General features: G+C 34.8%; 1 protein-coding gene across 3 annotated transcripts; it reads left to right on the top strand.

Annotated features, from left to right (window-relative positions):
• Positions 1 to 27,821, top strand: TXNL1 (thioredoxin like 1). Of its 3 annotated transcripts, XM_014557672.2 has the most exons (9): positions 123 to 379; positions 7,298 to 7,394; positions 9,352 to 9,525; positions 14,207 to 14,329; positions 15,862 to 15,931; positions 17,804 to 17,976; positions 20,018 to 20,122; positions 24,832 to 24,874; positions 26,290 to 27,646. In XM_014557672.2, exons 1-8 carry the CDS (start codon positions 282 to 284, stop codon positions 24,868 to 24,870), a joined length of 879 nt encoding a protein of 292 aa, XP_014413158.1. In that variant the 5' UTR covers positions 123 to 281; the 3' UTR covers positions 24,871 to 24,874; positions 26,290 to 27,646. The 3 variants fall into 3 exon arrangements, with proteins under 3 accessions (XP_006182830.1, XP_014413158.1, XP_032326445.1); XM_006182768.3 differs by lacking the exon at positions 24,832 to 24,874 and having other exon boundaries at positions 1 to 379; positions 26,290 to 27,821; XM_032470554.1 differs by lacking the exons at positions 24,832 to 24,874; positions 26,290 to 27,646 and adding an exon at positions 23,910 to 24,810.
• Positions 27,822 to 27,934: the final 113 nt, after the last annotated feature.

Here is a 27,934-nt window from a genome sequence, read left to right as displayed (position 1 = left end):
CCAAAGTGCGCAAGCGCTGTCGGCCCTGCGGCGCGGTGGCTGCTGGGCTCCGCACGCCTTCCCTTCCCTCGCCTCTCCCCTCCCCCCTCCCATCCCCGCCCCCTCGGCCGCTCCGCTCCCTGGCGTGACTCGGCACTGAGAGCCCCGGGAGAAGACGTCGCGGTCACCACCTCCCCTGTCCAGGCCTAGGCCTTCCTGAGCCTCTCCTATTCCTCTCCCGGGTCTTCTTCTTTAGTTTTGAAGCCGGTGGCATCGCGGCCGCCTTCCAGGGCTCTCTGAGAATGGTGGGTGTGAAGCCGGTCGGGAGTGACCCGGATTTCCAGCCGGAGCTGAGCGGCGCGGGCTCCAGACTCGCCGTGGTCAAGTTCACCATGCGAGGGTGAGGCCGGGCCCCAGCCCAGTGGGCCCCGCGTGTCTGTGCTTTCCTCTCTCTCTTTCTCTGCGCCTCCTTCCTTGCGGTCTCCTGCTCCGGAACGTCCGGCGCCGGCCGCAGCCCCAGGCCGCTGCCCTGTTAGGCCTCAGGTCCTGGGTGTGACCTCCCGTCTGTGCACCGGGAGTCTTTGGCGGACTAGAGGCCAGGCCTGGCTGCCTCCCCAGCCCAGGGGATCCCCGCCCGCTTCTTTTGAGTCTTCGGATGAGCTCTGCTCTTGGGGTGGCCTGGCTCTATTCCTTCTAATCTGTGGGAGTCTCAGCCGCTCCTGCTTGCACCTCTCCACTTCTTTCCCAGGAGCTAGCTGTCACTTGCATCTTAGAAACTGTAAAAATTTTAATTTACCGAACGCTTTGATTCTCCTTACCACCTGCATTGCTGGAAAACCTTTGGAAGATTCAGATGGGGCTACCCAACTAATCCTCGTAGTGCTTGGACATAAAGCTCAGCTAATGCATTTTAAATTAAGTTAATGTTTGGTCAGGATGCTTTTTAATTCCCCTAACATTTTTGTTACCTCTTTGGTTAGTAACTTTGTAACTTAGGCTATCTTATGTATGCAGTTGCATGTGGTTATGAAAAGTTAAGTAGGTATTTATACAGTACAGGTAGGCAGATGTCCACATCTGGGTTTAACCAAATAGACTCCGTTTTTGACTTGATTTAAGAGGACAGGGAACTTGAAAGATGTTATCTGGCTTTGGTAAGTCTCAGCATAATTTATAGGTCGCAGAACTAGTGGCTCTTCCATGTTGAGTGTGCACTGTTCTCTGTGAGAGTGACTTGTTGGAACGAGACTTTCAGAACCAAGACTTAAGGGAGTTTGTGTATTTACTGAAGTCTCCATTTGATTTACCTGGACCCCCCCCCCCCCCGGTGTTATTTACACTTACACAAACTTGGAGAAATCTACTACAGATATCACTATGTAACACCTTTAATTGTACAAGTAATTATATAAACATAAGGCAGTGTTTTGTGTCTCGGAACAAAAAGTAATTCAAACCTATTGAACATGATTCAATAAATGTTGAATATCTAAATGGTGACATTAAGATTAGATAGTTTTAGGGGATGGAGGGATGCAGATAGAGATGAAAACAAGTTGGGACTTTGTTGTCAATCTCTATCATACAGAATTGGAAAGGAGCAGAACATTAAAGTTTGTTTTCCCAGTTTTGTTAATTTTACAATGTCTGTTTTCTTAATATGAGGGAATGCCTATACATTTGTTAAGTTCTAGGCCAGTGTTGGAAAAGGGAAGGGATGATTTTCACAACGAATTGCATTTTTAGTTCACTTTCTTAATTCTAGTCAGTGGGAGCCTTTATACTTTTGTCCCTCAATGATACACATTCTTTTTCCCATAACATAGCAGGGGGAGAGATGACAGTAATAAGCAACTTATTTGAAGTGAGAAAAGTTACTTTCATCCCATTTTAGGCCAAAAACAGTTTTCTCAAGCCCCTATTTCATTTCCGTACTATCCCTACTTTAAGCCTTATTTCTTATTCTCATCTTTTGTGCTTTATTCATCCTATTAATTTTACTGAAACACTGTACAAATTGTCACTCTTCTGTTAAGAATCTTCAGTTAGCTCTCCAGTATTATTTTTCAGTTGTTTTTTTTAATTGTAGTAAAATTTGCCATTTTTAAATGTACAATTTGGTGGCATTAAGCACATTCACAGTGTTGTACCATCATCATCCCTATCTGTTTCCTAGATTTTTTCATTATCCCAGACACAAATTATGTGTCCATTGAACAGTAACTCTGATAGCTCCTCCCCCCGCCCCCTCCTCTGGTAGCCTCTCATCTACTGTCTGTCTCTGAATTTGCCTGTTCTTGATAACTCATTTAAGTGGAATCATATAATATTTGTCCCTTTGTTTATGGCTTATTTTACTTAGCATAATGTTTTCAAGGTTCATCCATGTTATAGCATGTGTCAGATTTTCTTTCCTTTTTAGAGCTGAGTAATATTCTGTTGTATATGTATACCACATATTGTTTATTCATCTGTTGATGAACATTTGAGTTGTTTCCATCTTTTGGCTATTGTAAATAGTGCTGCCACCAAACTATTTTCCATGGTGGCTGCACAATTTTGCATTTCCACCAGCAATGCATGAGAACTCCAATTTCTTCATAAACCAACATTTAGAAAATATTTGAATAGCCATCTTGGATGGGTGTGAAATGGTATCTGGTGGTTTTAGTTTGCATTTCCTTGATGACTAATAATGTTGAGTGTCTTTTCAGGTGTTTATAGGCCATTTGTTTGTCTTTGTATAAATGTCTGTTCAAGTCCTTTGCCCATTTTGAATTGGATTGTTTGGGGTTTTTTTGTGGCGTTATAGTTCTTTATATATTTTGGGTCTTAATCCTTTCTCACATATATCATTTGCAAATATTTTCTCCCATTTGTTGTGTTTTCAGTTTCTTAATAGTGTTCTTTGATACACAAAAGTTTAAAAATCTTGCTGAAGTCTAATTTATCTTTTTTGTTGTTGTCGCTTGTCATTTTGGTGTCATACCCCCAAAATCATTGCCAAATCCAATACCATGGCGATTCCTCCCTATGTTTTCATTAAAGAATTTTATAGTTTTAGGTCTTAAGTTTAGGTCTTTGATCTATTTTGAGTTAATTTTTGTATATTATGTAAAGTAAGGGTCCAACTTCATTTTTTTGCATGTGGACATCGAGTTTTCCTAGCACCATTTGTTAAAAAAAATTGTCTTTAACCCAGTAACTGGCACCCTTTGCCAGTATTTTTTTAAGCAGTTAAGATAGTCATTATTTACTTTTTATTTAGTCTGTGTAAGGGACTTATTTAAGCACTTACTGACTCCTGCAGTCCTCAAAATAGTCTTTTGAAATTCTGTTCATTTTACAGATGAAGAAGTTGAGCCACAGAGAGGTTAAATGACTTGTTCAAGGTCCCATTGCTGAATGCTCCATTTGGATTGTAAAGTGCTGTCCTTGTTCTTCCCAGCCTGAGCAAAAGGGACATGCAGGATCACCTCTGTTGCACAGAGCCTGACATTTCTTTTTCAGTAAATATTGCCTTGAAAAAGCTCTGCTTGCAAACTGATCTTCTGATGGAGGACAGTTCAGTTCACTCTCTGCTATTCTTTTCCCTACCTGTAAAATGAGGATAATAACATGTAACCTAACCATACTATTTAGAGAATGAAGTTATGTATGTGAGTTATATACTGTGGTAACTGGTATCTCCAAACTGTTACTTCTTAAGTTTACCCAGATACATTTAAGTGGTCATAAGCAGTGCTAGTTTTGTTATCACTGTTGAGTAAACTCCAACTTTAAAAGAATATACATTTTCTTTCCTATAAAACTCAACATGAATGATTTTTACCTTGAATTCATGAGTGTACTACTTTTGTAGATAGGTTTACCACATATTCAGTTTTCCTAAAGCAGGCCTTACTTTGTAGTTGGTTAGTTGTTATTGTTACCATCCAAGGAGAATGTCAGTGTATTTTAGGATGGTGAGATCTATGGGTTATGGTAGTTTGTGCCAATAATGCATTATATGTAGAGGATTAATTATATATTTTTTTAAATTGCGGTGGGCTGAAGATACTTTACTATATTACAGACTTGCAGGCACAACAGTCCATAGGGACCAGGCATATATAAGACAGAGTGAAACAGGGGCCTGTAAGACAGCTGGGGCATGATGAGGCCCACAAGAACATATAGAGACTTTTTTTACACAAACCTTTTATTGAAGTATAGCAGGCGTACAAAAATGTACACCAACCTTTTAAGTGTATGGTTTGATAAATTTCCAGTGGTTACACCTGTTCAGCTAGCATGTAGGTCAAGAATGCCAGCGTCACACAATCCCTGCCCCACCCCCACCTCCTGCAGGCCCCATCTCATCACTCTTGAATTCTAACACTGCAGGTTAGTTTTGTCTGGGTTTGAACTTTATAAAAATGGTATCATACAGTATGTAATCTGTCTGGATTCCTTTCAAGAGTATATAAATAGTTTTAATCTTGGCAGTTAATTTAGAAATAACAAGCAAAAAAAAAAACACTGTGTAGGCCACTATTTTGAGGTTTTTGGAATAGCAGTTAAAAGTTGGGTTTTGTGATCAAATTTTAGCACTGTGCTTCATTGTTCTTGTCTTTAAAATGAGGAATTGTAAAACAAATGGCTGTAAGGGTTTTGTAAATTGCACACCATATAGCAAATGGTTAATGAACACTAGCTATTTTGTGTTATTAATAGGGCCAATTATGATTATGTCTATTAGTAAATACAGTACATCTAGAAATAACCTATTTTAAAATTATGCCTGCAGAATAATAAACTTTTAAAATATGTCTTTAGAAAGCATGTACATTTTCCATACCTGTTTACCAGCTGGATGTGTTTACATATATTATTGCTCAAGGTGGAGCACTGACTGCTTTAGCAAATAGAGAAGGATAGCAAGTTCTGCTTTAGCAAATAGAGAAGGATAGAAAGTTCTTGAAATAGAATCTTTATATTATGACTGTAAACACAGATCTTACTTATTAAGAAGAACCTAACGTGGTGCTTTCAAAGAAAGTAAATCTTAGATTGGCTTTAGAGGTTAACTCTTCTGGTCGTGTCCCTGCCATTAACTAGAGCGTCTGATTTTGGTCAAGTCATTTAAGCTTGTCTGGTCTTCACTTCTCACTTATCGAATAATTGTGTTAGGTTAGGTCAATTTTAAAATTTCAGTTTTGTGGGTGTGGTTCCTTATATATTGCAGGAAGCTAGAGGGTTGTCTGCTGAGTTCTTGTTTTCTCAAAAAAGAGCAACTCAGAATCCTTACATATCGAATCTAACAGATAAGCTTTCCATCAGAAGGAGGTTCAGAGGTCAGAAAATAACTTTTTTTCTTCCTTTTTTGAACCTCTTGACTAGATGGTCTCTGGTCTGTTACAAGCTCAAAGGTCCCGAGACTGTCTAAGGTCTGTGAAACAAGGGCTACACGAGAGAAAAAAGTACAGCCCTGAGCTTAGGCATACTTGGGGCATAATGTTTCAGAGATCAGAAAGGGTCCTTGAAGGATCTAGTTCCTTGCCATTTATAGAGAAATCAGGTGATTTATTCATGAGCTTAGCTAGTAATCGAACTTTGTTTACTTTAAATGCTAATAGTAAGCAAGGAAAACGTCTTACTTAAAATAACCAATCAGTTCACTTGAATGATCATAGTGAAAAGTTGCTGCTGTAGAGTTATGCTTCTGTGTTCTATAACTTTTTTATTTTTGACTGAAGTTCCACTTATGATGGCTAACTAAAATCAAACAAAGGATCTAGATGAGGTTAAAATTTGTAAGGGAACACTTATTCGCAAGGTAGCCATTATTTTAGTATAGTCTGTTCAACTTCAGGAAGTGTTTCTTTAACGCCAGTTAGCTCATACATGACCGATGAATGGAGTGATGATGTCAGCGTGATGTGGAAGTTGTACCAGTTCATATTCTATTTTTCTTAGGTAGTGGAGAGCAGGAGCAGAACCTTTAGCAGGATAAAAGCCCTTAGCCACAGAGGCGGGCTCCCTTTCAGGTTTATTTTAAGAAAGTTAAAGTTAATAAAATTAAACCTGAGTGCCTGCACCCAGCTCTTGTTCTCCAGCCGGGGTCATTCTCATGTTGCACTTCCTCCCATCCCCACCTAAGTGGCAGCCCCGCTGACTCAGAGCTTTGCTTCCCTTTGGATCCTCACAGCACCTGTAAGCGGTGCTGCTTCCACTAGATCTTTTTTTGTTCACTTAAAACACCCTCTGTAGTAGCCTCCAGGTCTGAGCCACCTGCCTGTCTGTGCAGGTATTTCCTGAGTACTAGTTACTGTTTTTCTTAGGAATATTTTTACAAAGTTGCAGGGGTTTAAATGGTTTGCCTTTATCTTATTTTTTCCATAAGCCTTCTTATTTTTGAGTGCATGCTTTTGCAGAAAGGTTTTTCAGGAATGAGAAAACCTGATATTGTGTGTATACCGAGTATATTTTGTGGTATAGCATGGTATCTGTGCTTCATTTGTGACTACTGTCTAAGTGCTGTTAACATTAAATTCTCCATCCTCAGTCTGTTTAATATTTTAAAATGAAAATACCTGTTCATCATATAAAAGCAAAGGATACAGAAGTATAGTTTTGAAAGTCTCCCCTAAACTCTCTTCTTTTTCCAGTCCCACTTTGTAGAAGTAATTGTTTATTGTGTGACCCACCTAACTTTTTAATATGTGTTTATATGCATATATACCATATAAATGCATATGTAAGTACATATTTTTAATGTCATAGAGGACATTTTATCATGAGACTTAGTTTTCTTTTAAACAGTAAAAATTATCCTTATCCCTGATGTGAATGTGTCATAACTTTTTTAATTAAAATATAGTTGATGTATAATATAAAAGTTACAGGTGTACAATACAGTGATTCACAATTTTTAAAGCTTATGCTCCATTTATAGTTAGTATAAAATATTGGCTGCATTCACTGTGTTGTACGATATATCCTTGTGCTTATTCTGTCGAATAATATTTCATTGTATAGGTATACTACATTTTTGTTTATCCATTAATCTCTTTTTTAATTCTTATTTTTTATTGAGGTGTAGTCAGTTTACAATGTTAATTTCAGGTGTACAGTAAAGCAATTCAGTTATACGTACACATACATATCTATTTTTTTTCAGATTCTTTTCCATTACAGCTCATTACAAGAAACCGAATGTAGTTCTCTGTGCTATATAAGTAGGTCTTTGTTTTATGACTTAATTGACAAGATCTTTAGAGTATAAATTAATACAGTCCTTGGTGTTGTCTTACCAAGCATCTTACCTTTCTCTCAGGTGTGGTCCATGCTTAAGGATTGCCCCAGCCTTCAGTTCTATGAGTAATAAGTATCCACAAGCAGTTTTCTTGGAAGTGGATGTACATCAGTGTCAGGTAAGGCAAAAGAGTCCTTTTTAAATAAATTTTATTTACAAATTGGTTTTGAGATTCAACATTAATATCATTTTTTATTTATCTCTTTATGCACTAAGTACTTTTTTGACAATAGGATAATGTTGACATAGTTACGACAAGTTATCACAATTATAACTACATTAGTTAAGAAGGGTAGTCCATTTCTGATTGCTTCTGGGTTTATTTATATTAACACTCTTGTGATATGGAATTAATACAATGTTGTAATAACAGTATTATATTTTATATATATATATATATATATATATAATATGTATACATAAAAATAACCTAATAGGTTACATGGCAGTTCTGTGTTTTACATTTCTTTGTTTACTTTTTTGCAAATCTAGAATTGTATCTTCTACTGCTGACACATTGGTTGATTAGAAAGCCATGAAAGAGAATTGGTTCTAGTTTGATTTGAGTAGATCAGTTGTAATGTGAGCTCCCTAGCTCCAAAGCTGCCTACTCAACAGAATCTTTAAAATGCTGATTCCTGTTGACTGAGCCACAGTGTTGTAGGCAGCTCGCCCTGGTTACATAGTTGGAGTGGCTGTGTGACAGCTCTACATTTGGGATATGTAGAAGTTTGGAGGAGTTGTTAAGGAAAAAAAAATTTTAAAGGCTCCTTCCAACACTAAAAATGTGGTCTTTTGACTGAGGAACCGCTCTGTAGTTTTTTTTTTCCCCCATCAATGAGGTTTTTTGTCTTTGATACATTTCTGAGTGTGAAAAAAAAAAATCTTGGAATGTTATATAATTTGTAGATAAGTAGTTTGGGGATTTAGTGTAAACCCTGCGCTACACAATTACTGTTCAGTGCTTACGTCGCTGCAGCACTGGCCTTGTTTCAAGTGCTCTCTGTCTCTAATCTGAAAGTGCTGTCTTCTGGAGCTGTTGTCCTGTATGGCAGCCACATGTGGTTGGTTATGGAGCACTTGGAATGTGGCAGGTCCAAACTGAGATGTGCTCTGAGTGTAAAATACGTAGGATTTTCAAGACTTAGTGTGAAAGAAAAAATGTGAACTATGTTAACTCTTTATATTGACTATATGCTGAAAATGCATATTTGGGTTTTCTAAAATATACTATTAAAATGGATTTCACTTGTTTCTTTTTACTTTTTTGTTGCAATACTAAAAAATTTAAAGTTACATATAGAGCTCATATTTGTGTCTTGTATTATATTTCTTTTGGGCAGCACTATTCTAAAAGGTCAATTTTTAAAAATTATTCTAATTTATGAGGCTTAGAGAAGACGTCTCTGTGAACTTTATGCCTTTAAAAAACAATGTACCTTTTCCTAGTGTTTGAATGTGCAAGGTTACATATTTGCTTTACTACTTTCTTTATACTTCTCATGAAGAATTTAAACCATGAATCAGTGGTTAATTAACTAATTTTCATTCAGTAGCTAATCTTACTGTGGATTTGGAGCAGAATTTAAAAAGATAGCTATTGCAGTGTTTTTTAGATGGGAGACCGGAAGTCATGTCTTTAAGAGTAGAACTAGATGAGGATTGCAATGCAAAGGACGTTACCCTGTTTTCATGGATGGATGGGCTACTGTGTTTTCAGATGTGTACTTTTTCCTCGTAGCAGTGGTTTGTGCTGTCATATCTCAATACCCTACTTGGTTTCTGCATTTGAGAAACAGTCTATACTTTCCGTATTGGAAGTTGATTATTCTACTGGATGAAGTGTTTATAACATAAAAAGGCAGAGCTGTTCTTCATTGTGGACATAAGGGTAACATAGTTGTGCCCGTTAGGAATAGGTCTGCTTTTTCTTAAGTAATAATTAAGAATAAGTTATTTTACATGTTTTTAGCTCTTGCTTGTGATATTTAACTTCCATAAAGATGTAGAATGAATATTCAGAGTGGTTTAAGATTAGTTTTAATTCATAATGCTATCTAACTTGACAATTCTAGGGAACAGCTGCCACCAACAATATATCAGCAACACCTACATTTCTGTTTTTTCGAAACAAAGTGAGAATTGATCAATATCAAGGAGCAGATGCTGTGGGATTAGAAGAAAAAATCAAGCAGCACTTAGAAAACGACCCTGGAAGCAACGAGGACACAGATATTCCAAAAGGCTATGTATGTACACTTAAAAGCCAAGTCATGATATATCTTGTATTTGCATTATTTGATAGAAGTGAAACTGACTGTTTTTATGTTTTGTCTTTTGCTAATTAAGAATACTTTCAATAAGAACTTTAAAACTGTATTAGCTGACTGTTGGGCTTTGTCTGTGCCTTAAGCCCCCATCATAAACTATTTTTCCTAAGTGTCTTCTAATTTTCACTACCACTTGTTTTTAATCTACTTTCTGAACTATTTTAATAACCATTTTAAAACATTTGTTTTATACTTTTTTTCCCTCAAAAGTGAAGAAATGTGCTTTGGAAAAATATTTTCCTTTTTGGCAATTGTGTAAAATGACGTGTGAATTTTAATATATGACCATTATATTCAGAACTCTCTTTTCCGCCAGTTCCTATAGTTTTCTCTTTTTTTAGGCAATCCCCTCTTTTCTGGCACTCTATTAAAAATAAAAACCTTGTTACTGATTTTGGTTTAGGACCAAATGTAATTTTAGTATTGGATATGTTTTTCAGAGTTTTAAGAGTGAGTTATTCTAAATACTAATTTTTGAAGCCTGGAGAACTTCAAAGTTTTTAAAAACTACATAATATGAATAGTTTAATTCATATCTCTATTATTTGAGAGCTCTTAGGAAGGAAGTAAATTCAGAAGGAGCACTTCATGGTAGCTGACTATTATGCAAATTGGTAAATCCTGCATACCAGAAGATATATGTTATGTATATTTCTTAATTTTTCTTATTATAAAGTTATTGTGTTAGCAGTTTAAAAATGAACTTTAAAAAAGTTAAAACTAATATATGAAAGTATGTGTACCAAGTTCATTAAAACAGATTTGTCATGGGGCCGTGAGTCCTTTCTGTAAGGCCTTTAAATTTGTGTTGAAAGAGGAGAATCTGTAGTCAGGTGAATGTGAGAGATTCTTTTTGTGTGTATGGGTGGAGGAGTTGTGTCTTTAAAAAGTGTCTTTAACGTGTGGTAGCAGCATTCATTAAGTTAAGGACTTTCAATGAATATTTTTTAAAAATAGAACTGTTGTATGTTAATTTGTAAATCTCAGAAAGTACGAACATGTTGTGTAAGTCAGGGTTGTGACATCTTTTGGAATATTTTGGAAATCATTTGACGTGTAAACTGTTGTGTTTACATCTTTGTATTTTTTTTCCTTTAATACTAAGGGTTTTTGCATGAAAAGTCTTATAAGAGTGCAACAGTCCTGCTGCTTAGCTACAGGGACACATCAGCTAAGTGTGATGTTAGTGTTTTGGCTTCAGGTAGAAAATAAGCAGGGAAATTTGAAGTTTTTAAGAAATAAAACAAATTTAGTTTTCATCTAGATATTATGAATACAATGTGAAAAACTTAAAAACGTTTTCGTTTTTTTCCATCAGGTATCAGTCAAGACATGAAAAGTTTTGAACTATAGGTCTTATAGGGTAATTAAGTATTTAAACCTGGTAGTGTGTTCCTGAGAACGTCATTGTCCTCACAACACAAACAGAAACTGAATACAGAATAGATAAAGCAAGGTCCTACTGTAGAGCACAGGGAACTGCATTCAGTAACTTGTAATAACCTATAGTAAAAAATATGATAAAGTATATGTGTATATATATATATATACAAAACTTGTAATCACCTATAATGAAGAAGAATATGAAAAAGTATACATCTATAAGTGAATCACTGTGCTGTACACCAGAAACTAATACAACATTGTAAGTCAACTATACTTAAATAAAAAAGTTAAAAAAATAAAAGAAGAAGAAGAAAACTTAGTTAACTAGTCATGTAATTTGGCTATGTGGGGAGTCTTTTCAGGCATAACCCCAAGGCAGAAACCATTAAAAAATTTAGATATGTAACTTTATAAATGTGAAATTATGCATAAAATTATAAATAAAATGAAAAGTAAATGGGAAAACTGAGAAAAACATTTGTAACATGTAAGACAAACATTAGTATCTTCAATATGTAAAGAATCATTACAAGTCTAAGAAAAAATAAACACTAGAAACAAAGGGGCACAGGCCATAAAGAGGCAATTCACAGAAATGCCCAATGCAAATATGAAAACATTGAATCTTGCTTGTAATCAAAGAAATGAATATTTAAATGTAACATCTGAGGACTAGGATGTTTCCTTCTTTATAAATATTTGTATTCCTTAATAATTTTTTAAAGACATTTATTTAAATAAAATTTTTTTAAAAACTGAATGAAAACCTGTGTCTTAAAGTGGATTTAAATATAAGCATTGCAAAAATGTACCAACAATTTTCAAATAAAATTTTGGGTTTCTTAGAATAAAGACTTTCTGTCATTAGATGTTAACCCTGAAAGGCTATACAGTTACTGATTTTACATATCATCAAGTTTTGAAACTCCTGATTTGACTGAGGCCAGAGTTAATGAGATACATGTGTCTCTTTTAGGAGTGTTTGAGATACTGCAAAAGATGAAGAATATGATACTCAAAAGGTTAAAAATCGTGGTAGATTCTTGCTCAGAAGTAAGGCAGTGTTTTTGTAAACATCATAGCTTTGTTTTTAATATGCTTATTGAAGTTGGGGTAATTTAAACACTTTATTTTTTTTCTCTCCCGTAATTGCTAAGAATCCCTAGTGTGGCTTCAAGCAGTACAAGGGGGGCTATCAGTAACAAGTCTTCCTCTCCAGGAGTTCGCGTGTGGCGACTCTGGAATCGAACTTGCATCTGTGTGTGTTGTAAACCTTGAGGCTTGTGTATGTATTTCAGTATTCCAGCCTCTGAATACACATGGTCTACACATTTGCCATCATTTATCAAAATAAGAGCAAACGTTAAATGACCCTAAATTATGTAATAGGTAGAACAGATCTTTCTTTAACCAAAAACTTGAAGCATGGAAAGTTTTTTTCTAATTTCCTGTGTCTCGTGTTGGATTTCCTCTAAAAAAAAAGCTGAAACCCGTTAAAAACAAAAACAGGTGAACATGCAACTGATAATTTATAATACTTGGTTAATTTTAAGAACAGTTCTTGTTCAGTAGATGAAATGTATACTCTTCTAGAAAAACACAGTGTATCAAAATCTACTCCACTAGAAGTAGAACTCCTAATTAGACCAGTCACCATAGAGGAAGTAGAGAAAATAGTGCAAGAGCTCTTCTGTGAAGCCCAAGATGACTTCACAGGGAAATTCTACCAAGTCTTTAAAGATCAGTAGTCTAGTGTTACTGCAACTACTTAAGACCATGTAAAAAGAAAATTTCCAAGTTAATTTTTGAAGTATGACATTGATCCCAGAATCTGACAAAGTTTGTACCAAAAAAGAAAGCTACTGATCAGTTTCAACTAAGAATATTGGTGTATAAAACTTAAATAAAAGTAAACAAAATCCAGCAATCTAGAAGAGAAAAATCATGATCTCTTAATATGCAGAAAAGGCACTTTGGTAGAATTCAATACGTCTTTATTCCTAAAGCATTCAATAAAGTATTAATGGGAAGGCACTAGAGGCATTCCCACTAACATCAGAAACAAGACAGGGTGCCCACTGTCACTGCAACTCTTTGGCATTATGTTGAAAGAACCAGCCAACACGTATACAGGAGAAAGGAAGATTTTAAGTGACTCTGCAGGGAAGTAGCAAAGTCCAGATATAAGAAATCCACAGGCTAAATGACTATAGATTAAAAGAGATTTAAGAGACACATTAACTAAGTACAGTGTTTGTACTTTGCTTGGGTTCTTTTTCTGCATTTAACTAAATTCAGCTATAAAACATTTATGAAACAGTTGAAGAAATTTGAACATTGATATTTGATGATATTTAAAGTACTGTTCATTGTTTTAGTTGTGATAATGAGGATTTTTTTTAAGAGTTTTTATCTCTTAGAAATGCTCATGCACACTCGAATGTTCATGAATGAAATGAAAAAATGTCTAAAATTTACTTTAAAATAGGGAAAGGTTGGGACTGGTTGCAGGATAAAGATTAAATAAGAGTGGCTATGAGTTGATGATGATGATGATTATAGCTGGGAGCTGGGCACCTGAGGGTCAGTGTATTACATGTCTATATATGTATGTTTGAAATTTTCCATAATAAAATTTTAAGTCTCTTTGCTGTTTACCTTTAAACCTATATGTACCTTAAACCTATATGAAGAGTTTAGATTTAAAAGTGCATGATCACTAGAAGAGGGAGGTAGGCTTTCTTTGGATATTTTATAGATAATTTTCATATTTCTCAATGTAAAACACTGTTACGAAGAAAAATATGTCAACATTTTATAATCTATGAGTTAAAAAGACTTGATTTGGGATACCTATTGAGTGGATGAAGCCTAGATTTGGCTTTAATTATTAGTAGTAGATGTTAGAAATTCAGATGAAGGGTTAATATAAAAGTTTTGAAACTATTTTAAAGGACAGAATTTTTCTTTAAAATTGCCTAATCAAGAGAATTATATACAAGGATACATTGTACAACATTGGGAATAGAGCCAATATTTTATAATAATTATAAATAGAATATAATCTTTAAAAGCTGTTGTACACCTGAAGCACATAATATTGTATATCAGCTATATAACTCAGTAAGAAAAAAATCACATATTTACGCTTCTTTTTAAGATTTTTATACCAAATCCAGATACTTTGCCTAAAGTCTTGATTTACTTTTTTCAGATGGATTTAATGCCTTTTATTAACAAAGCTGGCTGTGAGTGTCTGAATGAAAGTGATGAGCATGGATTTGACAACTGTTTACGGAAAGACATGACCTTCTTGGAATCTGATTGCGATGAACAGGTAATTGAGTGCTTAAGGCTTGTAGGAATTAGCAGTATTTATGCCCACTCTTGTTTCTTTATCGTGTTTCCATCTCATGGTTTTCTGTCTCTCCTTCCCAGATGATCACTTCTTTCCTTTTTATAACTTGACCCCTGTCCTTTGACCCTGCAGACCCACCTCCTTTCTCAGTTCTTTTGTGAGATATACTGAGGAGAATCACAGAACTCTTGCATTGGCCCCAAGGCTGAGTTCAGCCTTCACTATTCTTAAGTCCTTGTGTTCATTCTGACCCACCTTCCATGCTTTCTACCTACCCGAAGAGTTTATCCCTGAGAAACAGGGCCTGGTTAGATGAGCACTCCCGTATGTCTAGTCCCCACCCCCAGCTGTAAATCCGTATTGTACTTCCCTGCACTTCCTGTATCGTTGTCACAGAGGAAGTGTCATGCAGTACTGCTTTGGTCAAGCCATCTTTATCTTCATCTTGACTGTTGTTTTTCTTAATTTAATTTCTTTTCCACTGACACTTCTTCGTCCCCATTCCAGTTCATCTTCTACATGTTCACAAAAGCTATTTTTCTAAAATACAAATCTGATCATGCTTCTTTTTTTTAAAGGGGTTAAGTGATTCTTCACTGGCTTCAGGAAGAGGAGATCATATTCTTGCTGACTTTGTTTTTCTAGCTTCCAACTCTCATATCCTCTTCACCAGGTTCAAGTCCCTAAATGTGTCATGCTCATATTTTTTGACACACGATTATAGGTTAAGTATACAAAGAACTTACATAACCAAAGGAAGTAGTCTAAGTATTTTCTTAGGCAAACAGGCCACAGGGATTTTGAAATCATAAATCTAAATCTCATCTTTCTTTGTTCCAACCAGTGCGACCCTACTATATAACTTTGAGAATATCGTTCACATTGTGCTCCTTGTAAATGGTGCTTTGAGTATAATGTGGTGATGTTTATCAGAAGGACTAGCTATAGCTTCCCTAAAATCTTCCTGCCCGTGGCCTTCCAAATTCAGTCAGTCAGGCAAGTTTAGGATGGAGGTTTGGAGGTTACCCCTGGAGCTGTGAGTCCTCTTCTCGAGTTTTGGATCAAATAGAGTCCATGTGAGGGCTCTGCTCTCCATATAACCTGTGCATTGTCTCCAAGTTGTCAGGTGACGTGGGTACATGCTTCACAAATAAACTGGTTTAGGAAACATTGAGCTTAATGTGCTAAAATATATAGAGTTTTGTTTGATTTTTTGGAAAGCAGATTGCTTGCCATTTAGTAGGTCACACACCTTTAGGTTCTTGCATACAATTTTAGTTAATTTATTCTATTAAATTTTGTTGTCATTCCCTTATACACATAACAGATGATTGTATTTCTCAAATGTCAATCTATTCAAGTTACTTTCAACTTGCTAATTTTCTATGTTACATTGGTTTTGTTAGATACATTAAATTTTTTCTGCTTCTTAATTACTCTAATTCAGCTTAGCTGTTGTGTTATTCAAGGTGTTCAATGGCCCTTTTAAAATGAAACTATTTTCTTCACAGCTGCTTATTACTGTGGCATTCAATCAGCCTGTTAAGCTTTATTCAATGAAATTTCAAGGGCCAGATAATGGTGAGTAATGGACAGCTTTTCTTTAACTTTCTGTTCTATAGACCTATTAGTACACATTTAAAACTTTTATTTTATCTAATTCTGTTTTTAATTGAGATATAGTTGATGAACAATATAATATAGGTTTCAGTGTACAACATAGTGATTCACAATTTTTAAAGGTTATATTCCATTTATAGTTATTATGAAATATTGGCTATATTCTCTATGTTGTACAATATATACTTGTAGTTTGTTTATTTTATATGTAGTAGTTTGTACCTCATAGTCCCCTACCTCTATCTTCCCTCTCCCTCCTCCACTCTCCCTGCTGGTAACCACTTGTTTGTTCTCTTTGTCTGTGAGTCTCTTTCTTTTTTTGTTATATTTACTAGTTTATTTTATTTATTTTTTAATTCTGCATATAAGTGATATCATATAGTATTTGTCTTTCTCTGACTTATTTTACTTAGCATAATATCCTTTAAGTCCATCCATGTTGTTGTAAATGGCAAAATTTCATTCTTTTTTATAACTTGAGTAGTATTCCATTGGATATATTTACCACATCTTATTTATCCATTCATTTGTTGATGGACACTTAGGTTAAAACTTTTTGTTAAATAGAGGGAGATATTTCTTGTTTTGGGAAAGAGTGAAAATTGTTCTTGGAACAAAGAAAGGATATAAAATGGGCAAATAATGTGAGATTATTGGATCGAAAGTAAAAAAAAGAAAAAGAAAAAGAAACTTTTACCTTATTTCTAAGGGTTTTTATTTTAGAATTTAAGTTCCCTGGTAATGTGAACACGAGGGAACCTTTTCTTCCAACTCAAAATTAAAGATCTGCAGCAGCCATTTTTCAGGACCAGAACTGGGAGAGATGTATTTCAGACTCCTCTTGTTACAGGTGATAGAACTGGGGCTTTAGAGCTTCCTGTGAGTGCTCTATTCATATGTTCATCTTCTGTGTACAAATTGTGATGCTGTAAACAGGGCTGTACAGACTTGGCATTTCTCTTTTTATTAAATAAAGAATTTTCCTTATGTACCCCCCCATCCCCAACTCCCTTCTTCTTCTACATCTGTTGTGGGGGTTTTGCTAGTGTAGTTACCCTATTTATCAGATAGCATTCCCTTCTCGTTTATTATTCTAAATTTTTGTGTATTAATGACTTTTCACTAATACAATTATTTCTTTATTGTGAAAATACGAAGTATTTATAAAAGCAAGTGCTGTAGAAATGAGTGTTTAAGCAATGTGAAAAGCTTGAGATTCTTTAATCAGTGACAAAATATGGGTCTGAAGTTAAAGAGACTAAGACATTCTGTAAGTGTGATCTTACCACTGATCACACCCTAATCCCTACACTGAAATTCAGCAGTTTGTATGTTTAATTTCCTTCTGGCTAAATGTCGTCACTGATGATGCTTTTCTCCTAAATAACAAAATGTGCCAATTGATGACAACTGCAAGACCCAGCTCAAATGTTATTTCTCTTGAAACTTTTCGTTAGCCTGCATATGCTGGCAAACTTCATTGCCACCTTCCCTATACCTCCTCACTGGTAGTTACACACTTACCATAGTGTGTCTTTTATAGTTGAGGGCAAGAACTCTGTGTAAGTGTATGCGTGAACATATGTATGTATGTGTTTTACTCTAGTATTCAAAGTACTTAGTATAGTGGTAGCAGGCCAAGAATTTACTGGTTAATGTCTATTGAAAGGGGAAAAAAGTATGGCTATGAAAATACTCAGACTTACAGTTTCTAAAGATAGAGGTAGATATGTGCATGTGTGTGTCTGTCTGTATAGTGTGAATATCATGAAAGAGGGAACCAACTGTTGTATATTTGGTTTTAGCATTCTATTTTATTCTACCATTTTATAGGTCAGGGTCCTAAATACGTAAAAATTTTTATCAATCTACCCCGATCTATGGATTTTGAAGAAGCAGAAAGAAGTGAACCAACTCAAGCTCTGGAGCTAACAGAGGATGATATTAAAGAAGACGGCATTGTCCCACTTCGTTATGTTAAGTTTCAGAATGTTAACAGTGTAACTGTAAGTACTGTTTCATTCAGATATATTTAGCGGGTTGTGAGTGACAATTCATGCTGTCTTAAATATCCTTGCTGATTCTAAGTGACCCTTTAAAGTAGTTGATTGATTGGTTTGAAATGAGTAAGAACATCTAATAAACTAATTAAATTTTCTTCTTTTTAATTCATCTGTGTGCCCCAAAGGGAAAGGACAGGTTTTTTTTTTTTTTTTTTTAATTTGTGGACTTGTCAGTCCATTTATATATATTTGATAACTTTTGTTAAAAGTTTATTCTAGAACATTTATACTTAAACTGAAGGTATTTGTGCTTCCTTCATACCTGATGGTAAGTGATGATATGTTTGTAAAATCCAGTTTACTTTTCTAGAATATAGAGTTTTTAATAGTATCCATGATCTCAGTAAAAAGGACTTTTTAAAAAGGTAATTTTATGTTATCTTAATTTACATTAAGAAATCAGTTCCTTTTTAGAAGTTATTAATTGTTTTTGTGAATTTTAGTATTGAAACCCAGCACATGCTTCTAAGCCAACCCTCCACCCTAGCCCATTCCTTCAGAAGAGGCGGTAGGAGGGTTAAAACAGAATAATAGAATACCTAGGGAAAAAGTAGGAACCAGCAGGGTCACTTGAGAATAAGTCATGCCAAACTAATGTGGTTTCTTTGTGTTAGTGGATTCTGGTTTTTGTGGATTAGAAGAATGTTATGACGTGTTCATTTTATGAAGTTTTCAGTGGACTTTCACAGAATATACTTAGTAGTAAGATGAAGGGTTATATTAAGTTTTCAGTGTTTGAAATATTCCACCCAGACGAAATTAAAGAAAATGGTTATATTAGACTGGGACACTGGTTATGAAATATTTTCCTGACTTTTGTCATATTTGTAACATTTAATTAGTAACACCCGTGACTTTATTTAGTGATGGGAGGAAGGCTTTTGTTTATTGGGAAAAGCCCTTTCAACCCAGAGATCCTAAAATGATCTCCTCTGTCTTTGAGAGTCACTGAACATAGTTATCTTGTGATAGGCTCAAGTCTTTATGGACTGTGTACTATCTCAGTCAAAATTTTAGTCAGCGACTTAAATGAAGACACAGAAAGCATCCCTGTCACTTTTTGGTGATAAAATTGAAGTCAAAACAACAGTTTTGATCAGAACATCTAATCAAAGTAAGTAGATGAATTTTAAAACCAGTAAATAGAAACTATTGTGCTTAGGTTCAAAAAGCATTGCAAATAAATAAATAGTTTAATAGTCTACTTATTATAGACTTGGAGTTTTTAATTGATAAACTCAGTTTGAGATGAATCTGTGGTTGCCTGTAAAACCAACAAAAACTGACTGCTGAGTGCCATCTGAGAATGAAAAAAGTATGTTGCCCAAATCAACAGAGGCAATATTCTTAAGTAATATCTAGAGTATTATGTTTTTTAAAATGGAACAAATAGAAAAAATCCAATGTATTGAAAGAGGATCTTTGAGTAAAGCATTTGTCTCCTAACATGCTGAGGGTTTAAACAGAAAGTATAAAGAGGCAAGCTTAAAAAATAGGCAAGGCACAGTATAGTTTTAGGAGCTTATTTCCAGTACTGTTTTTTTCTTTTAATATTCTTGTATCAGAATGAAGGAGTATCAGAAAAAAATATAACTGCAGAAATTTTCCTCAGTGAAAAGCCATAATTTTAGAAAAACTTTAGTAGCACTCTGCCCATTGTAATCATGAATTCCATAATCTTTCGGCATTCTCTGTAAATAATTTAATTATTACCTTTCCACACCACCACACTAAATCATCAAGAACTTGTGTATGTGAGTGTCTTGCCGTGACATCCCTGGAGAAGGTGGGAAGAGCAATTAATAAGGGCTCTGGGAGTACTAGTCTAAATGTAATGTGGATTAGTCTTTACAAAGAACAGCAGGTATTTTTATGAATAACCTAGGGAAATTGATTAAAGTTAAAGCACACTTAATAAGAAAAGGAGTTTAATCATTAATGTAGAAATTCTTTTTTTTTTCTTTTGGGGGGTGTGTATGTATAGATATTTGTTCAGTCCAATCAAGGTGAAGAAGAAACAACAAGAATTTCGTATTTTACTTTTATTGGGACTCCAGTCCAGGCAACAAATATGAATGACTTCAAACGAGTAAGTTTGTTTAAATGATGTCTAGGAGAAGTAAAAATAATTATTGTAAAGAAATAATTTTTAAAAGATCAAAATGATAACCATGTCATGAAATTTTATAAGGTTAAACAAAAGAGTAGGTTCTTCTAATCAGAGTGTTAGGTATCTTACTGAAAGGACTCTCTAATGAAAAAATAAGTCTTACTGATACAGTATCTGTTAACGAATGGCATCCAAATAAAAAATAATTGATTATAGAAAGTGGTTAGGAATAATGGAAAAAGAAGTAAGTTAAATCATTAATAGTAAATATTGTAAAACTTTGCTTATATTAAGATTTTGATTACATGATTTCTGATGAAAACATATTTAAAATGACTTAAACAATTTTATTTTATTTATTTATTTTCTAATGGAGATACTGGAAATTGAACCTAGAATCTTGTGCATGCTAAGCCTGCACTCTACCACTGAGCTATATACCCCACCCCCTAAAATGATTTAAATAATTTTAATCAAAAAGAATGGACTCAGTTTTACTGCACTGAGATGTTTTATGTCTTTGTGCTGAAAGAACACATTTCAGCAAATAACTGTTCAGTGAACAGGCTTTTTTTTTTTTATTGTTGTTTTGTTTTTGAGGACTCAGTCCTAAGGTTTACAAAAGTATTTATAGTTTTCATGGGACCTTTAGGAATGAGAACATTTTTTCGTTCTTGGAACTACTTCTAATTGGTAACAGTTCCTTAGGATGAGTCTTAAAATAGACAACCACAGATCGTAGAAGTGCCACCAAGAACTTTATCAGTATAGAACCCAGTTGCTGTATACAGATGAAATGTGCAGCAGCATAGAAGATGGAGGTATCAGCGTGTTTCTGATGGCATTGGGCAGGCAGTCTAGAACTTGAAGAGATTATAAGAGAGGAAGAGTCTTCCTAGGGCTGCTAGTCCCTAGGGAATTGGCACCTAGCTTAACAACTTGGACCCCTGTTTGGGGAATTGGAGCTGTGGAACATCCTGAAAACTTACTCTTTTTGATGATACTGCAGATCTACTTTTAATTCGATTATAGACAAATGCATAAAATTTTATAACAGTGGATGAGCATAATTGTATGCTGTTTTTACAAAATTGATAACCTGGACAATAGATACTTTTAAGTGGTCGTTTTCCAACTACTATCTTCCTGTCTCACAATGTAATTAACTTTCGGGAGCCGTAGGAAGGGTTATGTACTTAGATCTGTTGTGTCAAATGTTTGACGTATGCGTAATGACAGGTCAGAAGAAGCAGAGATAAACATCTACATTTTTATGATATGAAGTATGCTGTACTGGGAAAATGTGTGAGCAACAAAAACGTTTTGGCTGCCTGCTTTCCTACTTTGCTTGTTTAAATTAAATGCCATTGGATTTGGCTTTAACTGTGCCTTGCAGAGTTTGTTTTAGCTTAATTCTTTCCTAAGAACTGTTACTCTAAATCCTGTTCTTCCCTCGTGTTACTAATTCAGCTCTAGTTTCCTGCTTCTCACCCCGGCTTATGCTACTTGATTTCCATTTTTTTCTTTCTACTCAGTCTTGTCCATCTTCTTACCAGCCTGCCATTCAGTTATAGTTTTTCTACTGTGCATTAATAATTGTTCATCAAAGGATGTCTTCACCTTTTTGTTTTTAACATCCTCCTTCACATCACTTCCAGCCTAGTTTCTCTCTTTTTTGATGACCAAACTACCTTTTTGGATTGTCTTTAGGGTAGCAGAGGTATTTTTCATTTCTTGCTTGAGAGTATTTGTGTGTGGTTTATAATGCTGTGTGTTTGACTGAGTACTTTTTTACCTTGTTGAAAACTCCGTAGAACAATAGATCTCAAAACTTTTTGGTCCCAGGACCCCTTTACACTATTAAAGAAGATTGAGGACCAATATTTATCTGTTTACCATTTAAGAAGTTAAAACTGAGAAATTTAAAAAATACTGATTTATTTACAAATAACAAAATTGTTATGTGTTAACACAAGTAATATTTTAAAATTAAAATATGTACTTTCTGAAACAAAGACCAGTTTTGTAAGAGGAACATTGTTTTACACTTGGACAAATTTGTTTACTATCTAGTGTAACAGAATCCTCTCATTCTCATACCTGCTTCTGCTTTCAGTCAGTTTTGCTGTCATAGGTCTTGTAGCCTCTGGAAAACTCCATCGTATATTTGTGAGACAATTAGAGTTCAGGAGACAAATAGCAACTTAGTATTATTATGAAACTAGTTTTGACCTTGAAGACTTCCTGAACGGGTCTCAGGGGCCCCCAGCCTGGACCACACTGAGAACTGCTGTGAAAATACTTTAATAACGTAGTGGAGTCCCTTCATTGTGTTCCGGACTTCTTAATCCCTTGCTGTTAATGTTTGATAAGTTTTAATTGGTTGAATGGTTTCCTTATGTATGTTAATATTACATTTCCTTTCAGTAGTTTCTGAATGAGGTTTTCTCTGCTTGTGTCATTCATTGTGCTGTAGGGTTATTCCTCAAAAGTAAGCTAATTTAGTATTTTTCATATGGTGCTAATAAGTCAACAGCTTCAACGTAGGAACATTGCAATTGAAAAACTAGTTTATATGTAACTGAAGTTGGCCTTGTGTAGAGTCATTTATTAAAAATTATCAGTGAGTTTGGTTTCTGGTGAAGGGAAGAATGGATACATGGTATGGTGCTTGAGGTCCCGGTGGTACTCTGCTGAGTAGAGTCGTCATCGCTGTCAACAGCAAGTTTATATCCTGAAAGGATAATGCACAAACGTTTGGAAAGTTAATCAAAATTAATCAAAGCTTAGTTCAGGGCTTTCTTCTTCCACAAAATATTCTCATACTTTCCCAGCCCAGTGATATTTCCTTCTTCCCAAGAATGGCTGGGGAAACATGAGAGTATTTTGTGGAGGAAAGGGCCTTGAACTAAACTGCAGGAGTAGAAGCGGATACAGGAAAAGACAGCAGCAGGCACTCTGGGTAGAATGGAAAATAGGGACCTTGGGCACCACGTCTGGCGTGGCACTTCTTTCCTGTCCTTATTTGGTCAGTCTGAATTTTAAAGGGATTGCACATAGTGATCAGAATTTAAAATTTCAAAATTTAGCATGCCTTTTATCAGCACAGAGAAGAAAGTTTTGATACCTCTTTGTTAGTGAAGAGAGCTGTATAAAATGATTTTAATGAATGATTAAATGAAATTACATAGTCATTTTCAGTTTACGTTTTTATGTCATATTAGTTGTTTCTAGATAATTTTAGTTTTCAGAATATCACTGATCTTCTCCTTATGTCACTAAGATGACGGAAGCTAAGGTGATGCTGATGAATCCTGGATGTGGATAAAAATCTTAGACCATCTTGCGTGCTCTTACAACTTTAAAAGGTTATACTTTCAGACTTGGGAGACAAGAACATACCTTCTCCGTGTCTGTTTTTGGCTCGTAAGAGGCATTGTGCATAGATTGTAATATATATTTCGGCTATCTGTTGTTGTAAATGTGTTCTGTGTGTTGCAGCATGAAAAAAGCTTGCCATTTTAATTGGAAGTAGATGTTTTCTTTGCTAAAATATGCTCTTTACATGGATTGCTTTATTTTAATACAAAAGAAATAAGGGTGTACAAAAAGAAGCAAAAATGAAGGGGCTTCTGCTCCTTAGGGAATGAGGTGCATGTGAAAAGCAGAGCAGATTTTCTATCACTGTAATAAAAATAGACTTTTCTAAACTGGCCATTCACCATATCAGCTATTTTTGTAACATTTTTGTCTGTTTATTTTTCAGCTTTTTTAATCCAACTCAAATGAACTAAAAACAGAAGATTTTAAAAAATGAAGTAATATAAAGATTGACCTTATCTCACTCTACTCCCCTCCTTGCTTCTCTGCTCATCTAGCACCTGTCTGCTCTCACCCTTCCCATGTTCTCGCCATTGCTGGGGCAAGATTTCTACAGCTTCTGTCATCGGATCAGCCTTCTTGTCACATAGATTTCCTCAACCATCTCTTTCTTCAGATCTCATTCCAGTCATGTTTCCTTTTTGGCCTTTTGTTTTGGTTTTTATTTTGGGCTTGCAACTAGGTGCTTTAATTTCACTACCATACTACATTGCTCACCCAACTTTTTGTTATTTTTTTTACTTTCTCCTGTCTCATATTTAATTTTTGTACTACATTTTGAGAAATAATATTACAGTAAAACTTACATTGTTGTAAATGTTTTTAGATTTAACTAGTTGTTGGATAATGTTTTAATATGACCTGAAGTTTAAATTTTATTTTTTAGGAACTATAGACTCATTTTGGAAATTAAATCTGAGCAGTTTCATCAAGTTCTTTTATAGTAGTACTAGGGTAATACATTGATTAGGCTGAAGTTGAGAGATGTGGGTTTTCTTTTCTCATTGGAACTGTCGCCCAAAACTCTTTTTTGCTGATTAACTGTGGGTGTGTCCTCTGCTTTGCCAACCCAAGTGAGTTCAAGGCCAGCTCAAAGACTTACGGACTGAATTTTAGGCTGGGTTCAGATATTAACGTGGAAGATCAATGGACTCTTTACTGAATAAATATTTTTAACACCTAATCTTGATGTACCAAAATTTTTATTTGTCTAAGGTGTACTATAAAGACTTAAAAGTGAATAAAAGATCTTTAGTTTTAGGGTGAGAAACTCCGTATAGGAATGCTGAATTTCTTCTTTTTTGCAGAGAATACACATTGGCAAGTTGAGAGTTATCAGCCTGTGAAACAGTATGCGGATTCGTATCTTCTGCTGTATCACATCTGCTAAAATTTTAATTTTTAATATTAGTCGTTTTTGTTTTCTTTTGCTTAATCTAATAGCTCTGTTTTGTGTGTCCCACATGGTACAATGATCAATAATGCTTTCAGTTTTTATCTGCTTCAATTCAGTTGCTGTACAAATAGTGCCACCTCCGCTTCTTTCCTAGGAAGGCTTCCCCCCGGCTCTTAAAACTTCAGTTTCTTACTCTCATCCACAGACTCTTTTATGAGACTGTTTTTCGTATCTTTGTGGCTTTTTGGACTTTCTAAAACATGGTTTCCTTGGATCAGAGAGAAGTTATTTTAAAATAATAAAAGTGATTTTCCTCAAGATGGGGAAAACAACATTTCTAGCATCATGTGATTAGGAATTCAGTGGAAAGAGGTTTTTATAATCTTTTCTCAGGAATGACATTGACCCGAGCCACGTTCTGTTTTAGACCAGACGTGTACTGAAGACGTCATGAGTTTTGCTTGATTCAGATGTTACCATTTAGACCAGAATCAATTTAAAATATGAAAATTACAGTTTAAAACATACATAGAAATTTTGTTATATACAAATACATATTCAGTAGCTTGCAAGTAGATTTCCTTAGAGGCATTTCTGCCATGAGAATACATTATCTGATGATAAACGTTAGGTTTGAAGTAAATTATTTGATTACAACATAATTTTAGAACCTTCCTACAGACAATTTGTGTTCTAGAACTATTGGTAGAAACCAAGTTTATTCTTTACATTTTTATGCTGCCACACTTATAGCAACTAGAGCATTTTTTAAACCCTCCAGTAGAGAATTTTTCTAATCAGTGACAGAAACAGGATTTATTCTTTGTATTTTTAATAGTACATTGTAGCAACCAGGGTTTTTTAAAAATAGAAACTAGTCAAAATTAGTCATTTTTAATCTGTTTTCATTGCATGTCTACTTACTGAAAAAAAAAGTCTAGAAACCTGTCATCTTGGGCATGAAGACCTAAGTTTAGTGTACTCTTAATTCTAGATTATTTTGTGATCGACATTTGATATCTAATTGCCTAAAAATAGCGTGCCAAATATGTTTCACTCATATAGCATCATCTTTTTATTAACTTCTCTAAACTGTCAACCTTGTTTTGAAAAATTGCATTACTTTTTCTTAAAACAGTGTGGGAAGCCAAAAATAGCCTGCATGTGTTTAATTTTTAATTTCTAGAGGCTGTGAGGGTAGGGAGGGTAACAGTTTTCTTCAAAATGAAGATACACTGCATGCCAAAAGAATGCAACAATAAAAATTAATACCAGGTTTTAAAGATGACTACGATTAATATTACTCTGAAAATAACTCATTTCTTAAATCAGTAAGAGGTGCATATAAAGTTATTTTTGTTCTTCCTAGGTAGTTGGCAAAAAAGGAGAAAGCCACTAAGGTACAGAAGACACTGGAAGACCATATTGCATTCAGATCTACAGCTCCTGGATAACTGCTTGATTCTCGCCAGAGACTTTCAACATTTCATTCATTGCCATTACCAATAAATCATTGCTTTTGTTCAGATGGTATCACTAGTGTTTCTATTGTAATCTTGATACATGCAAATGTAAATAAAAGTAACTACTTTGCCAAGCTTAAATTTTGTCCGTTCTAAGTAAGTATTTTCTCTTTCCATTTATTTGAAAATTGGCCACCTTTTGATTTTAGCAGAGTCTTAAGTGTCTGGTAGCATATTGATCAAAAGCCAGTTTCTCTCTTTCAAGGAGCAAAACTGTTTTAGGGAATGAAGGAGTGCATGTGCACTCACATGCACACACAGAGCAGGTGATTTTGATGAGTGGACTTGAAACAGCTAACCACGTTCAAGTGAGTACTAACTCGTTTGTTAAACAGCGTTTGGGTATCTGGGCTAAAGAAATTACTAAAATTATAAATTACCAGAAATAAATTAAATGAGATTTAACGGTTTTCACCTAAAACTGTTAGTTAACAGGACCAGAGATTTTAAACCCTTCTGGATAAACTTTTAAAATTTGAGTCAGCCGCTTTCGTTACTAATAGATACGTCGAAATTTGACAGGAGGGAAAAATACAGTACTGTGAATTCATGAAGCAACAGGAATTAATATCTTTTAATCAAGTATTTATTATTTTAACAACCAAAGGATAACAATGTTAATATACAGAGAACATGATTTAAGGTTGAAAATGAATTGGCCAAATGTATGTTTTTAAAAGGTCTTTCACAAAAGGCTAGTGAAACAAAGCAACTTGTTCCTTATGACATTTTAAAATCTTAAAACTATAGAAAGTATTGGTAAATTTTTTTTTTTTTAGTATTGGTAAATTTGATTTTTTAATGTTTTCTGTTTTTGCAATTTAAATTAAATTTAAAAATTTTTCAGCATTTTAAAAGCTCAGTGTTTGAAAGGAGTACATAAGACTTAATTTTGATTCAGTTAATTAAACAATAAACCTGAGGGCATATTTGTCTAGGAGTGTGGTCGAGATACTGATTTGCCTTTGAGGCACCAATGTATTTATACATGTTTCAGAAAAAAATTATGCACAAGTTTTTGTGTTAAAATAGTCACTCTCTGAAACCCCAGTGTCATTAGATAATGTTTAGTTCCTTTGTATGTAAGCACATTAATTTGTCTAGTGATGTCTGTGTATCTTATGTATTTCATAGTTACGTTGCCTTGGATCAAGTGGAAGCAGAAGGGCAAGAAATAAAATAAAAGTTTATAACACTCCTTAATATAGACCATCTCAGATTAATGACGTCTGAAATTAAGGGTAAGATTGATGTCAAGAGTTTTGTTTTACGGGGGAGGGTATAGCTCAGTGGTAGAGCACATGCTTAGCATGCACGAGGTCCTGGGTTCAATCCCCAGTGCCTCCATTAAAAAAATAAGTAATTAACACCCCCCCCCCCCAAAAAAAATTTTGTTTTACACTTTGGTACACTTGACCTATTTGGGTAGTTGCTAAAGTGCCTCATCTTACGTATTGCCGACCTCATCCTATTAATACTTGACAATTTGAA

This window comes from Camelus ferus, chromosome 30, assembly GCF_009834535.1.
Source record: "Camelus ferus isolate YT-003-E chromosome 30, BCGSAC_Cfer_1.0, whole genome shotgun sequence".
Classification (NCBI taxonomy): domain Eukaryota; kingdom Metazoa; phylum Chordata; class Mammalia; order Artiodactyla; family Camelidae; genus Camelus; species Camelus ferus.
Note: the sequence above shows the minus strand (reverse complement) of the source record. Positions and strands in the feature narration are given on the sequence as shown.

What these genes read in the sequence shown, in the direction of transcription:
- TXNL1 (XM_014557672.2), top strand. Translation starts at nt 282, where the DNA reads ATGGTGGGTGTGAAGCCGGTCGGGAGTGACCCGGATTTCCAGCCGGAG. An exon ending in TGGATGTACATCAGTGTCAG is followed by an intron (nt 7,395 to 9,351) that starts GTAAGGCAAAAG and finishes TGACAATTCTAG; the next exon opens with GGAACAGCTGCCACCAACAA. An exon ending in ATTTCAAGGGCCAGATAATG is followed by an intron (nt 15,932 to 17,803) that starts GTGAGTAATGGA and finishes ACCATTTTATAG; the next exon opens with GTCAGGGTCCTAAATACGTA.